We start from the raw sequence: 17,796 nt of genomic DNA, 5'->3' as shown, positions 1-17,796 counted from the left end.
GAAATAAACAAATTAATAAAAGGCAAATAATGAAACAAGACGGGAGCACGAGTCATAAATTAAATAGCAACAGCGAAAATTACTTATACAAAGGCGACTCCGAACTCCAGACGAGGACGAGAAAATTGTCCTCTTTGCGTTGTGGCTGTCAATTTTTCGTGGCATACACACAGGCGCGGGTCCTCGACAAAAAGTTTGGTAAAAGAAGGAAAGAAGCCTGCCAGGCAGGGAATACGATGTGGCAGGAGCAACTGGGTGCCAGCACGAATAATCTACTAGCGATTTATTTGAGACGGAGTCGGAGTCGGCTCCGCCGCCCCGGCTGCTATTTTGGTTACTTCTTTTATACACAAGTACCTTTGGGCTCAAGGGTATATTGGATTCTGGAGTACTATAATATATCTCTGACAAGTACTGAAAGAATGTTCTTTGGATTGAGTACCTAAACTGAATACATAATATTATAGTCTTGTTTTCTTGCAAATATTTTATAGTTCGCCGTATAAATAATATAAAAACATTAAAATTATATAAACACTATATTTGAGGGGGCTATTCATAGTATTATGTTGGAAACTATAAAAAATTTGTGACTAATTATGAATAAAAATTCTTTAAAGTGAGTTCTAGTAAAAATATAACATTTTAGGTATATGTTTTAGCTATACTTATAAAGAACTGCTTGAAACTATAGTTTACATTGTAAATATTACAAAAATATTCGTATATTATATTATATTATATTATATTATAGTAGAGCTCTGAAGTAAACCAGTCTGAGGTACGGAAAGATTTAAAAACACCCCGGGGACTTTAAGGAATCCAATAGTCGGGTCACTCGACCGTGGCATTCTTCCCTGTTCATATTTCTAATTCAGCTTACTTTCACCGACAGCGATAGAACCGACGGTGACGACGACGCAGTCGCTCGGATCCGCCAGCGTTTCGTGATGGGAGCTCGGCTCCTGGTCGGCAGCCGCAGTCGTGCGTTGTCCTTTGCTGGTGTCGGTTGTGTCCGCGCTCCGGTGGCTTTGCTTCCCCAGAAATCCTGAATCAGCGGCCTCGACTTTCTCGGAGCCTGCTCGGGCACACACCTGTGCGCTATCTCCCTCCACTGGCGAGTAACGTAAGCAAATTTGCACGTAAATTGCGCTAAATTATCCTACAACACAGCGAACATTTGCCTGGCGCGGATTTCGCGTGCGCCAGTGCCCTCCAATCCACTCCACTCCACTTCACACCGATCCCCATGCTCGTCCATGCCATCCCCATCCATTTTCCTCAAGGGGAGCAGTGCAGAAGGCAGGAAAACACGAAATAACCGCTAAGTGTTTTACAACTTGAAGGCGTTAAGTTGGCCATCCTGGGCCCTCCAAGTTTTCCCTGGCCTGTCTCGCGGGTCTTAGGCCAGAATGGCAAACAAAAATCTGTGTAAGCAGCTTTCCGGGTGGCTCGGGAGAACCCGCTAGCCATCGGCTTGTCAACGGCTCTGGGTCCTTTTTTATAGTTGCCTTATTGAATTTTAAAGATCGCGGAAAGTGTGGCGTTTTACATGCATAATGAGGGGCCCTGGCTTCGCAGGGCCTGCGAAAGTGGAAACGCGATGGCATGGCAAGAACATAAATTAAAACTTTCTCTTTTAACTCAATTAACAACTTTCGTGTGCACAAAAACAATGCAAGCTATTTACCTTTTTTTAATGGAAAGTTATTCGTAATTACGTACTCAAACTAGTGCTAATTAGGCTGACTTTTTAACATTTTGTATTTGCATAAAGTTGGCGGAGTTAGTGCAGGCAAAAAAGTCAGTTGTTTGTTATTATATGTATATAATTCAGCGGTTTTAAATATTAATTTAAGGAGTTTAAAGCGGTAACATCGGTGTTCTTCGAGCTATTTAGGTTATAAAGAAGCCAATTTATTATATTTAAAAAAAAGTCGAACTTATTATTTAATGTGTATTCAAAATTATTTCAATATTGGTTAAGTTATAAAAAATTATTACATATTTTAATTGTAATAGCATATCAACATCTTTTTTTATAGTTTATCTTTATATCCCTCATTGATCCGCAGATGTCTCCTTTTTAATAACAAGAAATTGTTCCTAATAGTCTTAAAAAATGTTAAATTTTATTCACTTTCATAGAACTCTCTAAGGCTTTGATGGGAGATATATTTCCCAATTTTGTATAAAGTAAAAAAGTGAATTAGTATGCAATACCAAAAATGTTCTTAAAGCTCCCACAATCAAATCCTGGATCCCTCTTTGATTCGTTGTGTTTATTTTTCACATAAAAACCCCTAAAAATCAGTAATGAAAAAACTAAAACACAAGTACGTAATTGACTGTAAATACGTTATTTTAGGCATTAAAAGTACGCAATACCGCCAGCTAACATTTCTAGGGCTCCCCCTAAGTGGCCCCCGGGACGTCCTGGATCTCGGCAGGATTCGTTGATGTAGGCTCTTACTCGCCACTCGGCGGCTCGGCGAACTGCGCCCAAGGTCCTGGCACTTGTCAGCAGGAGGGATTACTCCATCCGCGCTGCTTGGCTGGCCACATTTTATTGTTTGTCAGCATTTACATGTCCTTTTCCCTGGAATCGCCTGCTGCGAGAGTGTGTGGTGTGTGCGCTGTGTGTGTGGCGGTAATGGCCGCGACAGTTTTGTTGTTTCCTTGTTAGCCACGCATAAATTTTAATAGTTTTGCCATGCTTTAAGTGGCCCCGGGCCGTGGCTGTCCGCCTCCTCACTCCGCCTTTCACCACACGCTTTCACCTGCCTTTCGAGTGGCTAAAAATAAAGCCCGAAACGCCGACGAGCTTATCCTTGCCTTGAGCTGTTCAAAATGGAATTATTAATATTTCACGTACCGAAATATAGACATGACCGACTGAAAATGCCTTCCACACACGGCTGGCTGCGGCAATCCCCGGCTTTCTCCTGTCTTCTCCTACTTTCTCCCACTCGCTGCCACTCTCTCCGTCTTCCCCACACACAGGACGGTTGTTTATTCGCGCATCAGGACTCGTGGGCCTTTTTAATCATAACGAAATGCGGTTCACCTATATACTCGTACATATAAGGCGGGGGCGGTGCGTGTGTTGTTCTGGATTTCCATTAGCGCATTTCATTTTAATTAAACTGGCAACTGTCACGTAGTCGATCGATTTGTTGGGCATTAGGAGTGTAATTTGGTCTCCAAACCGCCCCCTCCCCCGCCGCGGCGACATTATCCTTAGCTTTTTTGATTTGTCTTACCCAACTATGAGCAAGAAGTTGATAAAGTAAACTTTCTGGAAAAAGTTCAAAAGTTTTTCGGCAAATTGCGGTCGTCCACCAGAAATACGAGTACACACCAGGCGGAGGCAGCCTTACGGGATGTTCTGGGCCCGGACTCCAAGTGGAATTTGTGGCCACAATTTCAATATTAATTTCAGCCCGCAAGCCACCTGAGCGAAAAGCAAGGGCAAACAATCGAAATTTTAGAAAAATACCTGGGAGCCCAATTTGACCCAGATCGGCGAAGCTATCGCCCAACAATGTGTAAACTGTCTTAACGAATTATTTGCCATAATATTTTGCCGGGACCAAAGCGGTTTGCATAGTTGGGCAAAGTTTTCGGCTCTTCCCCAAACTCACACTTCGATGCCGACTCTCAATTAAACGCATTTTAAGCGTTATGTGCTGCCAAACTTTTGTGGCAAAGTACTTGGGTGTCGGGATGAAGTCGTTCGAGGGCGGGGAGGACAGAAAACTTTTTCAATCGATGGCATAAAAGCCACGCCAGGCAATTAATGCCCCGAAAAGCAGGAAAACACAACTGTGAGTGGAAATTGGCGTGTTTGTCTGCGATTGTTGTTCGTGCCTTTGTTTCTGGCCGGGAAATGAAAATGCCAACGGGGACGAGGATGGGCATCCCCGTCTGCTTTTGAAGTAGTTCATTAAGTGATTGTTTGATTGATGGCTCATCTTCATCCGATTTGATTTTCATTGCCGATACCGCACTTTGTTTGGCCTTTAATTGGCCGGCTGAACGGGGCAAGCAGCGTATAACCGGGCTGTTTGCAGCGTCGTTAATAATAGCCCGGCCACGGGGTCAACTATAGACATGCGACCTTGGAGAACCCATCGCTGCACTTGCAAGTCGGTGGAAGCAGCTCGGTGGCTGGGTTTGATTGATGACCTGGCTGGCGATAAATTGGAGTGTGTTATTAATAAGCTTATGGTGCAGCTATAGTGGTCCTTTGTCCGGCATTTGATTGAATGACATTTCAATTATCTTATTTAGCAACGAAAGGTTAATGGAAAATAAGTGCATGTGGTCAGGCATTTTGAATGACACTGTCCACTATTTAAGGGATTACATCGAAGGGAAAAGCATTTGGAAAGACTTTTCACAGCATCAAAAATGTATTTTTAAATTAAAGGAATATATTCATTTGATATGTAAGCTAAGTATGTCATATATTAATCCTATCTCCACTAGTTTAAGCTGATTGCCGTTTTTCCCTTTCCAATTAATTGCTCAACACTGCAAATTGCCACAGCATAATATGTCAAATATCCTATTTACCTACATAATTACTCTTTGTATAGTTATTCAGTCAATTTGTAGATTCAATTATGTGCATGATTAGAGAAACACAAATCGCAATTCCAGTGAACTAACTCAATCAGCTCGTCTGCCGAAAATCAGCCACGTTACGTATACGCAGCGGATGCCCGTTGACAATGTATGCCCAACTAACTAGCTGCCAGCTAGTAGACAGGCACACAAGGCCATTGTGCGGATAGGTGGGTGGGTGGTTGGCTGGGTGGATGGGCGAAGGGGTAAGGAATCAGCCATTCATAAACACACAAGCACCACCAAGCACCACCATCCCGGCCTGCTCATCTGTCAGCTGGAGTTTGGTTAGTCGAACGTTTGTTACATTTCGCTGGCTAAAAATACGAGCTTGTGTATCCACGAGGTACTGGATCTGCCAGTGGGGCACCAGGTGTTCCAGGGCTGCGACGATAGTAGTTCGCTTATCTAATTATAGCTTCATTACGGCGCTGCCTGATGGAACTCGGATGGACCGGGGCTGGGGTAACCAATGGCCCTCCGTGAGCCAGCGAGCAGCCGAACCTCCCACCGCCGAAGGACAGACGCTGGCAAGTAGGCCATGTGCAACCCATTTGGCTCTGGCCTAGACATATTATTATCTCGCCAGGCAGTCAGGCAGGCGGTGAGGCAGCCATGTAGTTCGGTTTCCCAGCTCTCGATTCCTGGGCCTGTTAGTCAACATAATCATCGTCATCAGCGGACGAGTACATTATCGCAGGCACTGGCATGATAATGAACCCATAGCGCGAAATTGCAGCCATTAGTTGGCCCAAAAACGCTGGCAAAGAGGCCCTTCGAGTGTTTACCACTTGGGCTCTGGCATTTTCTTGCTACTGCGGGAATTCTACGATAAAAATGGGGGGAAAAAACGAGAAAAGCAGAAAGTGTCGACCCAGTGATTTGATTTTATTTGATTTGCCTTCACTTTTCATGTGATTTTTCGATTCCTTTCGCTTTTTTGTGGACTTCTTTTTTCTGGCTCTTGTTGACGCTGATTGAATACAAATACAAATATAAACAAATGGCGCTCACCTGCACGTAAATAAAAGCTTTAATACATCAACAAATAATGGCATGTCTGACAGTCACCTCGATGGCCCGCCCCCACTTCCGTTTCCGCTTCCCTTTTTATATTTTTCTTGTTTTATTTTTACTCTCCCCGCCCTGCGAAGCTGGCAGCAGTGGCAGCAAATTCGATTTTCAACATTTTACACTTTGATTTCGTTGGCGCTGTCCTTGTCATTATGTGATTTTGGTATTTTGCGCAAAAACACACAATAGAAGTAATGGAAAGGGAGGCAGTGGCAGTGGGTGTGGGTGTGGGTGTGGGTGTGGGGATGCTTAGCAGGCGCCGCCTTGAAAACTCCCCGTAGAGCATTTGGCTTTAATGGCGCTCGGGGTTCGAACTTGCAAGGATATTGACATGTTATGATGCGTGGCCGAGCTGCCATATACTTGGCTATCCGGACCCATATTAAATGTGCGAGCTGCGTGCCTGGCCTGGTAACTGCCGGCAGGAGCGGTCCTTTGTCTCCGCCGCCCGCCTCCCGCCGACCCCGATGCAATCCTCCCCTCTTATATTAATTCAATCACTTTGGTTGCATGCTCCGCTTTATGGACAGTGCTCGGATCATCAAACTCCCGCCTTTTGACCTTTACGGCTTGGAACACATTTATGGCTTTCAGTTCGGTGATGAAACTTTAAATTTCCTTCCCTCCTGGCCGCCCCGCAAATCGCAGAGAAGACAAAGGGACAGGCCATAAGCCTGCTGGGATGTATCTATATCTATATTTATCCCTGTTGCGGCGGATGCTGAGGCAGAATCTGTTGTCCGTATTGTTTCTTGTCAGCTTGAGTTTTCGTGATTTTTCATGTGTCTGTCAGCAGAAAAGAAAAGCCCCTTCCCATTGCCCTTCGTCCTCGGTTTTCCCACAGAATATCCGAGAGTTGCCCCCGAGCATTCTGCGATTGAGTGGGGGAATCCGAAATGATGGGGATGACCTTTGCCAACAATCGGTTTCCATTTCCAAATCGCATTATATATGCTGCACCAATAAAAGTTAAATTGTCCTCCGACTGCGAGAGGACATCAATATGGGATTTCATATTTGTCTGCTTAATATTTCAGCGCGACCGTGAAAAGGACATTGAAAAAGGGACTTTCAAAGGGGAACCCCCAGTGCGATTTATCAAAGCTGTTTTTTTCTATGTGGCGAATAAAAACGGAATTAGACAGTGTGGCAGCAGCGAGTTGATTGAATCCAGAATTGAGTTCACATTGCGCAAACTTTTTGCCACCACCATTCATTGCTAGCACTCGAAAACGACTGTAAATCATTTATTGAAATGCATTTCTTAGTGGGCCAAAGTTTAACAAGTTTTTAGTCGCCCAACGTGTGAAATAATTGATGATTCGGGTTCTGTTTTCCATTCGAAAATAACAAGTCACTTGCTCACCCAAAAACACAGACGGCCATAAGGTCATGTGAGTGGCGGTCTCCGCTTTCCATTTGATGTGTTTTCGATTACATTTCAATACGTATTTCTGGACACCGAACTTTTCTGGCTTATTAAATGTTTATTTATGGCCAGAATGCGTGGCCCGACCTTCCAGCACGTGCCACTTGAAACTGTCTGAAGAAGGAGTCCGGCTGCAGTTACAAGTTTAATATTAAAAATTGAAATCTAATGCCTAGGAACGCTGACTCGTTACACTCTAAGCCGAATTTTAACATTCGGAAAACTTATTTTATTGAAATCCCATTGCGTTTTATGTTTATGCGCGCCCCAGGAAGAAGTTCCAAATCTCAAACTCAATTTGTTAAAAGTACGTAATTGTGGCTAATGGCCCTGGAAAGTTGGCCCAGCCGGCTGAGGGAGGATAACTCCCAATCAGATGTCTACGCACACTTGGAGCTGGCGTGTGTGCCGGGTAAATAAAATAGGTAGAAAATTGCTGGCGTATTAGCCAGCGAAATGCCATAAAAATGTGCTCACATTTATACACTCGAGTGTGCTCCGGTGTCCCATAAAAAGTCGGAGCCCGGGCGCAGAACAAAGCAGAGACATTCGATTCACTTGCGTGCCCGCACTCACCCAAAGGTACACTGAAAAAAATGCTAAGTTAAAGCCGCCGAAATTTCTAGAGACTCTGTATATAGTGTATATAAACCTTGAATATGTAGAAGAAAAATTTGAGAGTGTCTTGGAACAAATGTCCGTAGCACCTCGGAAATTCTGCCTTTTTTCATGGTTAGTGTTCTCCTGAATTCATTGGAAATATTATTTTTCTTCAGCTGTGACAATAAATTATTGTAAATTAGTTTGCGTACATTTCTTATCTCAGATAAAATAATGTACATAAAATATAATATAAAATTTGAGAAAATTCCATTCTTTAAAAAATGGGTTGAAAATAGTCTTCGAACTGTACCCAATTGTTATGATAAGGGGTCCTGTTTTCTCTCTGTGCAGCCTTCTTTTTGGGCCAGTTCCGTTCAGAGACAGAGGCACGAGCACAAGCACACTCACTAACTCGCAGGGGTATAAATGCAAATGGCAATTGACTTTCATTGCGGATGGATACGGATCGGGTGGCCAAGGAAGGGGCGGATGGGAGGGCCCAACCTGGGGACCTGGGCACCGAGCACAATGTCAAATTCAATCGCCGGCGAAGGTCGCGCACTTGGCATGAAAAGGCCAGAGCCCAAAGCCAAAAGCCGAAAGCCGAACCAAAGACAAAGTCAAAGTCGAAGCAAAAGCCATCGACATTGAGTATCGACTTAGGTGAGTGACTCCACTCCGGAGTCGCCGGAGACGAGAACCGGGGAACCGGAGAGCCGTAGAACCGGAGAACCGGTGAACTGGAGAGCCCGGCGGTGCCATGTACGTGATTTCATGCTAATTGCTTGGGCACTGCAGCGGCACTTGGTTTTCTGGCACCCAGTTTTCCTGGCCAGCGGCCCTGTTTTCGCTCCTGGCCAAATACTCTTCGGCCGTTTTGCGCTCCGTTTGTCAGCGTCGTCTGAGGAGCTGGGGAACCTTCGAATTGTCGCCAACTTCTCGGGGCCGTGCAATTAATTAACGCTAATGAAGCTGCCTCGGACTCCCACGCCCGTTTGTCTGGCAAAGTTTTTATTTGGACTGCACACTCTTCCAGGCGGGTGGAGGCGGTGACTGAAGACCACCTAATCGCTCAAGGTCTTGACTGCAGGTTGCTCAACTGGCAGTCGGAAAAGAGACAAAACCAAAACCAAGCACTCGTGCCAAGAGCAGGATGCCTCCTCCTCCGCCTGGCCCACCTGCCTCTGGCCCACCTGAAACAATCAGCATAGAAAGTAACAACAATTGAGCAAAATACTTTCCTGTGTGCTTTTACTTTTAGCCAGCTCCTCCACTGCCACATTTCAACCCCTCCATTTATTTTTCCACTTTTCCCCATGCCAAAAGCAGCAGCAAGTAGTACAACAATGCCCTCTCCATGATGTTTTTGTTTTGAGCGGGTCTCTGGGTGTGTGTGTGTGCTTGTGTGTCCTTGATAAGGATGCATCTTTCTATTGTTAGCTTGGCATTTTGAAAAATGCTCTCAACGTGTAGCTCGCACTCTCTGCGTTGCCTCTTTTTGCTCAGCCCGAAACGAAAGCCAGCGGCTTTTGAAGTATGTGTGTGTCTGCCTATGTTACATGACTGCACGTGCTCCTACACTCCCTCCAGTCCTTCGACCCCCAGCCCACCCCCGCTGCACTCGGAAATAATTTGAAATGCAAAATCATGCGGAAGGCAGGCGCAGTGCGGCAGACGCAGGCGGCCCGCCACCTGCTCACCGACATCCGTGTGGCACTTGTTGTTCTTGTTTTCGCTGGGCCCTAAGCACACTCAAACATACGGACACAGGGACATACGGACACAGGGACATACGGACAAAAAGACATACGGACACACGGGCACACGCACCCGCAGACTCGCAGATACTCGTGTTCAGGTTCAGGATCTGGGCAGTCGTGCGTAGCTTTTAGCAATTTGATACCCTGTAAAATGGTTCTGCCGTGCAGTATTAGTACTGCGAAGAGTGGCGTCCGAGAGGGGCTCACATTTAAATTATGGCCTTACAAAATGTGGCGCCCCACGAGGGATCCTGTTATGTACTTAAAGTGTTAGGCAAAGATACCCCTATTTTCCCCATTCCATTGGTTACCTTCTCTAAAGTTCCTACTCGGGTGCCAGTGTCGTTCTCTAATGATCTTAATCCTTTGGCTAAAATGGAAAAAACTGTACCTTGAACGCTATTTAATGGGAATCATCCTAGCCATTCCTACTCTGGTGCCAATGGTGCTTTATAAATTGTACAGTTTAAATACCCTTTTATAAGATCGGACGAATGAACATAAACTGTTGGACAAATAGAACAGCCCCACTATAAACATATTGAATGAGTACCTTCCCCACCACTCCTGTTTGGGCGCCACTCCTGCTAATGTGTCAACAGAATATGCTGAATATTTGAAACGTCCGCTGGGAAACGGCACCCTGTATATCAATTAAAGCGTGGCTAGCACGTTTTGGTCGTTACTTTCCCCTCTTCAAGGGGCAGCCCTGCGAATTAAATTTCCTTTGTCCGCTTGTATGCGTATGCTGTAAGTCATTTCCGCAAGTTGTAAATTTATTTTAATAAAGCTGCGGTGCGTGTGAGAATGCTTGCGCCCCCCTAGCTGTCAAGTGGCAGGGCAGCGGTCAAAGGGACCCCAACTATGACGGGGCATGTGGGCAAACAATTTTCACACTTTTTGGCTTGGGCCAGCGGTAACCGTATAAATGATATAAACAACAGCCCGAAGAGGAGCGACATGCATCATGGATCCACGGAGCCAGTTCCTCGACGCGACGCCGCGCTCTACGTGCAAATATAGTGAAATATTCAACAGCTCCGGGGGCCTGGTTCGCAGTTCCACCGTTCTGCCACTCTGGCGAGGCAATGGGACTGCCAGGGAGCACTCATATTTGTGGCTTGTGTGTAAGATAAAACCCCGCACATGTGGGCCCGGGCGGAAGGCATCATCAGCAGTGGCCGCCGCAGCCAGCGAAATTAATTAAAAATTGCATAACCGCCACTTTTATGGGGCCAGCTTCCCTACGCCGGCTGGCCATTGCGAATGCTCAGGGCCCGGGGCTATGGCTACCCCTTTTTTTAACTTTCTTAATGTCTGACCCATTTTCCGGCAGACGAGAATGCAATTTAATTAGCAGCCTCGCAGCGAAAATAGATAAAGTACATAGAGCACCTAACAGGTAAAGCAGAGCAGAGTGTTTCCCTATTTCCATTTCATTGTGGTCACGAGCTAGTCAATTTAAACGTTGGCTCTGCCAGGGCTGGCTTTGCAAAGCCATTGTAAATAATTAATGAATTAATTAATTCCATATTTGCCTACCCATAAATGGTTACCGGTGACATTTCCCATTCAAACGTTTACTTTGCATTGTAATTTATACGGAGCATGAAATATGTATGGCCTGTTTTCTGCTGACTATGTTTATTTTGTAAATATTTCCAAAATGCTGCTCGAATTATGCAGTTCATTATTCAGCCGGGGACCACTCACTCCGGCCCGGGGAATCCACACGGTGAAAGGCCACAGGAGCCGCAGGACACGCTGTCGTTGTCGTTGGCTGTGCTGTCAACGCTCCTGCCGTCAGGCCCCAAAATGCAGGCCTGAAAAATGCCAACTAAAATGCTCATCTATTTTCGGCCAGGTGTGCGTCTGTGTGTGCGGATAATGTAAACCAAATACACAGACACTGGGGGAAAAATGGGGTTCTTAAATAAGCTATGCCGTTGAGTGACTTGTTCAGTAAATATATTGTTACTTTGGTACCTTGTTTTGGGGTACTTACAGCACTTACGACATTTCAATTATAAATGTTTTTCTTCTGAGTGCTTACATATTTTCTTATGTATTAAATTCGAACTATTATATTATGAAGAGTTAACCGCAAATCATTTTGAATAGTTTTTCCAGGTTTTCGCACTATTGGATTTGTCATTAATTATCTACCCAGAATAAATCACCACATTCTAAATAAATCATATTGATAATTTAATCCTAATGTAATGTTCGAGTATATTTGCATAGTGCCTATATAAAGAATACACATATTATTTTTCTCATTTTTTTCCAAGTGTCTGCGCAAACTCTTCCCTATTCTAAATGTTTTGTTATATGTTCATACACCTAAGCTGAGAATTTATAAAATCCCATGTTTTGGTATGTTAATTCCAATCTCATTTCTGAGTATCCTAAATGTTATGTTAAATCTTGAATTCTACCTTGAAATACCTACCCAGAAAATTCAACAAATTCCTATTATAACATTTTGATAAGTTGGTCGAAAACTTGTTTTCAAGTATTTTTGCTTAGTGCCCAAATAAAAATGCTGCTTGAAAAGGGATCGGGGTTGGGGCAGCAGTGCAAATAGAGCTCGTAATGCTGCAATTTAAAATGTAAATGCGAACAAGGCCAAGTCCGCTGATGGCCAGCATATGAATATGTATCTGTGTATCTGTGCGGGCCGCAATCGGGGCGGCAGAGGCGGGGGCGTGGTCTGGGGCACGGCCAGATGAATAATTGAACTTTCACTTCCGCCTTGTCAGCCTGATTGCCTTCGGGGCCTCTGCTGGTGGCTCCTTAATACAGATATATACAAGTTTTTCTTTCCGTTTTTATTATTTTTTTCGCTCTCTCTGTTGTTTGATTTAGCAAATGGCCGACATAAACGCAACAAAGTTAGCTTTGTTTTCCTTTGGCGACCCCGAACCACAACTTTTTCTCGGCTGACCGCCGTCGATTTATCTTTGCATATTTCCAGGCGTCCAATTAGTTTCGACTCGCTGCCGTTCGATTCGTTTTCCGTTTGGATTCGATTTGTTCTTGGGATGACAAGCGTTTCAGCCCGGTTTCATTTCCTCGGGCCGCCTTTGTCTCGGGGCTTTTTGGCACTCAATTAAATCGCTTTTCGAGGGACATATTTCTGAGCCCGCTGGCCCGCTGGTCCGCTTGTAATTCCTCCAATGATAAATGACTGGCTCCCGATTGGGTCACTCAATTAGAGGGCGCTGCGTGTGCTTAAGTGGCATCTTCGGGATTAAGTCTAAATCGATTAGCGAAAGGGATGAAAAAATAAGGAGCCCCTCGAAGATTTGCCGGTTCTTTGCATAAATTAAAAATTAATTAAGAGCCATGGAAGACGGACCAGGGAGCTCTTCGAAAAGTAATTAAGGCTGACCATCAATCTGGGAGCCGCAGACGAGCCCAAACCACAGGAACCCAAGCCAAATCCGTGACCAAACAAATGAAAGATTCCAAATTAAATTCTTTTTGCGGCTTTCTGTGGCCAAAAGCAAACATCAACGCTTGTGGCCGGGCCCAAGTCGCTCGGCTGTAAATAAACAGAGGCAAATTCAAATAAGCAAAGAATAAGTTAGAATAAATAACTAACAAGCCAAAGTTGCTCTTAAGTCCCCGAGCTGACTGCACTGGCACAATGGAGCAGGCCAGAAGCGAAATAAATCACATCCATTCACAATGCGAGTGAAGCGTGGCGGGTCCTGGCAAGGACCCATCCCCAAACAACCCAGCCAACCCACCCAAAATCCACCCGAAACCCACCCAAACCACCAACCATCCAAAGCCAGCCAATTTCCAGACAGTGGACGCTGGCTGAAATATTATTCGGGCCAAAATATCCCACAGATTCTATTTGATGTTCGTATTGATTGCGTTGATTGATTTAAACTTCAATTGAATTGCTGGCAGTTTTCGGGGATTCACATGTATATGATCGCCTGGGTGCGCTCCCCCGGGCATCCGCATTTGCATCCAGAGCCCCTGTATGATAACTTTGAAAGGTCAAACGCAGGCAGGAGTCGCAGAAAGGTAAGATGCTGGCTCACCGGAAAAGTGTATACATATATTAAAAAATAACCGTTGATACAGACGGCACCGGCTGCGGATGAGGTATTGTGATGGCTCCCCAGTCCCCAGCCCTCCGACCTCCGCCCGGTCTCGCAGCCAGACAAAGACTTGGCATTGTTGTGGGGCATTGTCAGTGCGTTTGACAAAAGCACTCGGTGGGCGAAATTGGAGGAGTGCGGGCGGAGCGCGACCTGCGAGTACGAGCCTTTTCAATTCGTTGTCCCTTATTGATTTAAAGTTCACTTCAGTCGCGGTTGCTTTGTTGGCGAGTGGCGGTGGCGGTGGCGGTGGCACACAGACCACACGAAACCCATTTCCCCGAAGGTGCGGCATGTATACTACCTACACCCACCTATGTGCCGCACGCAAATAAACACAGTTCCTCTGCTGACACTCGTATTTGTTATCCGGAGTTTACTTAGTTGGCCGACATGGGAATTACACGTTCCGTTCCCCGAAATGTTTGCCTACTCCGAGGGGAAAAAGACAGATAGAAGCACTGGCCCATTTGAAAGGCAAATGGAAGAGTGTGGCCCCCAGGCAGGGAGGCTGATGGGCGGCTGGCATCGATTACCAGGCCAGCAAATTGCAAAATAAATGTACATAATTTGAAAATTGACATTTGCTAATGATAAGCCTCCGCTGATGCTGGAATATGGCCGGGATGCGGGGAGACAGCGAGCAGCTGCCATCGGCTGGCCGGGATGAGTGGCAACTTAGGCAGGCAGCAGCTGGTGCCATCTCGGAGAGGAAGGAAGCTAAGTTTCGACGGGCCCGAGCGGAAATTTCCTCCCACGGCTCCGAGACTGAAGCTGTTTATGGTAAATTAAACCAATTGAGTGGGATTACGTTTTGCGCACTACAGCGACGCCTGCAAGTGTTTTCCCGCCTCCTCGACAGGGTTTCAATTTCATTGTCTGCCCGAGCCTGCGGCCAACGAAATTTATGTACCTACCCATCAAAGCCACAAGGTGTTTATGGGCTTAGCTCGGCTATGATTTTGCTTATTCTGCCGCCTCCGAGATTTGCATGCTCCACGACTTCTGGAGGCCTGGGAGAGGGCCTGGCATGGGGATGCGGAGCGAGGGATGAGCTGGCGAACGGAAGACAAATGGCCAGCACGTTGCGGTTCATTTGGCTGTCACAACAAATGCCGAATTGATGCAAATGTAAATGGATATCGAATCCAGGCAAGCGTCGGCGGAATCCCAAGCAGAAGTCAAGGGATGAATGCTGAGCCCAGGGAACCTGATACACTCTCTCAAAGGTCGCTTAGAGGGATCCTAATCGGTGTGAATCCATCGGGCACGTAGCCAGGCTACCGAAATGCCGAAGAATATTTACTTTTCTTTAAAAATAAATGTTTCGTTGCTTTAAATGTTTGATTGCTGAAAACTTGGATTGGAGATTGATGGCATTCCGTTAATTTTTTCTTAGGGAACTCCTTTCAAAATTGTTTAAAAAGGGGTCTAAATTTGTGACTAGGATTAATAAACTATATTAATTATACCACTTTTTTCCTAATTTTATTTAACTTAAACTAGTGATAACAATACCTTAAATGTTTGGTTACTAAAAGTGAAATGGGTTTAAAACATGTGTTTAATATTTCAACTTTTTATTTCTATTATTTTCGGGCTGAAATTACTCAAATATTTTTAATTTTAAATACCCGTCAATAAAAAGGAATGTTCACGTTTAAATCCTCCCATAAATGCCAACTATTTGTATTGCTCTCTACTTAAGCATTCTGCAGACTCCAATGCGAAAATACCACTTTTGCCATCAACAAACTGGCTTACAAACTGCTGGCCCTTGAAAAGTGCGCTCATAAATGCGGCAGCGAATAAATCGAGTTTCTTTTTCAATTGCAGGACTTGGCAAGCGATTGGCAATAATAGCGGTCATCAGAATGAGAGCAAATGTCAGCCGGGCAGCATGTCGTCCGCATTGAGAGTCCTCTTCCGTGGCACTAGGACAACATTTCGCTGTGGCAACTGAGGGGCACCGCCTGTGGCCATCACCATGACGCTTCTGCAGAGACTCCAGGCCATGTCGGCCACCACAACCAGGACGATGTTGGAGGGCAGCATCGGAGGCGGCATCGATAGCATCGGCGGCACAAAGGAGCCGCTGGCGGGCAAGCTGCCCGTGCTGGAGGAGTCCGCCTCGCACGCCCGTTATTTGAAATTCATCGCCGACGGGCTCATCGACGAGGGACTGGGCAGTGCGGTGGGCAGCGGGAGCAGCATCGCCGTGTCCGTCGAAGATGTCGTCGCCGGACAGGCACAGGACATGCAGGCGGGCGAGGGATCCTCGGACGACGCCGACGGCAGCAGCCATCTGGCATTAGTCTTCGTCAAGTGTTTCATTATTGGTTTCATCATACTGGCCGCCATCCTGGGCAACATGCTGGTGATTGTGTCCGTCATGCGCCACCGGAAATTGCGGTGAGTCCTTGTGGCTGTTCCTCATCCTCCCTCTCCCCCTTCCGCATCCGCCGGCTGGTCATGTGTGTTCATATGTCTGGGTTGGTTACCATTGGCTCCATTAATTTGTCGCCCTGAATCAAGTGGTTTTTACTTACCAGCCACGGTGTCGGTTTCGTTGGATTGGATTGTCCTTTAAAAGAGAGCAGGGAAAAGGGTCTTTTGCTTAGACTCAAAAGAGCATGGTCCTTTGGCACTTGCTAATGTGTTGACTTACTCAATGGGCTTAAAACAGTTTAATTTAATATAAGACAGTTAAGACAGTTTCTGTAGTTGCTTAGCTCTCCACTAATTGACCTATTTAGTATATTATAAATATGTTTTGGTTTAATATTTAAATTTTGCTTTTTAAGTTAACGTTTTTTTTTTAAATCCAGTTAGTTAGTGGAGTTAACGGTTAATACAGCCATATGATACTTACCAAAATGCCTTAATACATCAAGTTTACCTGCTTTAATATTTATTTTCAAGTTTATAGCCCTTTTTGTAATAATCTTTGAAAATCTACAGCCAAAAACAAAGGCTCTGCTCACCACATTTATTCCCTTTATGTTCCCCTTTGTTTGTGAGCAATTGCCTGAGTTGTAACCTGCCACATTGTCCACGAATCGCGGATGTTGTAGCTGTCAAGGACATGACTTGGCCCTGTAGTCCCCCTTTTTCGGGCTTAGGTTCCTTTTTATTTGCACCTTAATGCCGAGCGTTTTTGTGCGATTTGACCGCGCTCGGCTTGCGAGTCGTTGGAGCAGCTACCTCGTTTTTGCGGCCATTAATTTGTCATCATTTATCATATTTTCCATCATTTTCGCGTGTCAAGCGCACAGAACTCATCTTGTCCGCCTCCCGAGCGCGCGGGGCGTGGCAGGTTGACTCCGCAGCCAGTTGGCCAAGTTAAATGCTAGATACGTGCGTAATTACATTAGAAATGTTAATAAGGGGCGAGCATAAAAATATTGTTGCCTACTTAGGAGGGCGCCATTGGCATTTACTTTATGGACGGCCATATAATTTGTCAATTTTGCGAATTGCGCACCGCCTCCACATGAGATACACACTTGGCCAGGTGGGCGGCCGAGGAATATGGCTGCGAAGAAGTGTGTGTACGTGTTTCGGCCGCAAATTCATAAGCCAGCAGCGCTGGCATTTAAAGAACCCGACATAAAACACTCGCAGCGAGGCGACAATGGTGTAATGGCGCAACCTAACCCCGGGACATTCAATGTCAAGGCGCAGACTATTAAAGCGGCCCCGAGAAAATGGCTTCCACTGTCATTGCCGTTTTCCTTTCGCCTTGGCAGCACAGCCGGCCGACGCACACCTGACATTTGCGGCTGCCTCTAAGGATGCGACTGAGGATTCGACCGAGGATGAGGATGAGCCTCATTTAGCCTGCCAGGGACAGGCAATTTGGGACCTGGCCCTGACTTCGTCTGTGCCATGTTGCCGTTTTTAACCCAACCGCCCGGGCCAGCATCTCTTCCATTGCCGTGCTCATTGTCATGTGCGTTTTCCGCACCATTTTCACCTTTTGCGCCTCGCTAGGCAGTTTAAATCATCACGGCAAATTAGACTTAATTACGAAACAACATGTATTCCCACTTAGGCCCTATGTTACATCTGCCACCAGCCCATGCCGAGTTCCTGTGACCCAGGGAATCTCTTTTTTCTGGCTATGCCAGCTGGCCGACATTTGTGCGACTTTGCCGCTTAAACACTCAACTTGAATAAT

At 45.7% G+C, this 17,796-nt stretch overlaps 1 protein-coding gene across 1 annotated transcript in view; it reads left to right on the top strand.

The window, feature by feature from the left end:
- Nucleotides 1-1,000: 1,000 nt before the first annotated feature.
- LOC108031562 (octopamine receptor beta-1R) overlaps nt 1,001-17,796 on the top strand; it is a 25,989-nt gene continuing 9,193 nt past the window's right edge. Inside the window, exons 1-2 of the mRNA XM_017105108.3 lie at nt 1,001-1,126; nt 15,453-16,028. Coding sequence (XP_016960597.1) covers nt 15,604-16,028 — 425 coding nt within the window. The 5' untranslated portion in view covers nt 1,001-1,126; nt 15,453-15,603. The remainder of the gene's footprint in view (nt 1,127-15,452; nt 16,029-17,796) is intronic.

The sequence above is a fragment of the Drosophila biarmipes genome, chromosome 3R (genome assembly GCF_025231255.1).
Source record: "Drosophila biarmipes strain raj3 chromosome 3R, RU_DBia_V1.1, whole genome shotgun sequence".
Taxonomy (NCBI): Eukaryota; Metazoa; Arthropoda; class Insecta; order Diptera; family Drosophilidae; genus Drosophila; species Drosophila biarmipes.
The sequence above is the reverse complement of the archived record's forward strand: the minus strand, read 5'-3'. Positions and strand labels throughout refer to the sequence as shown.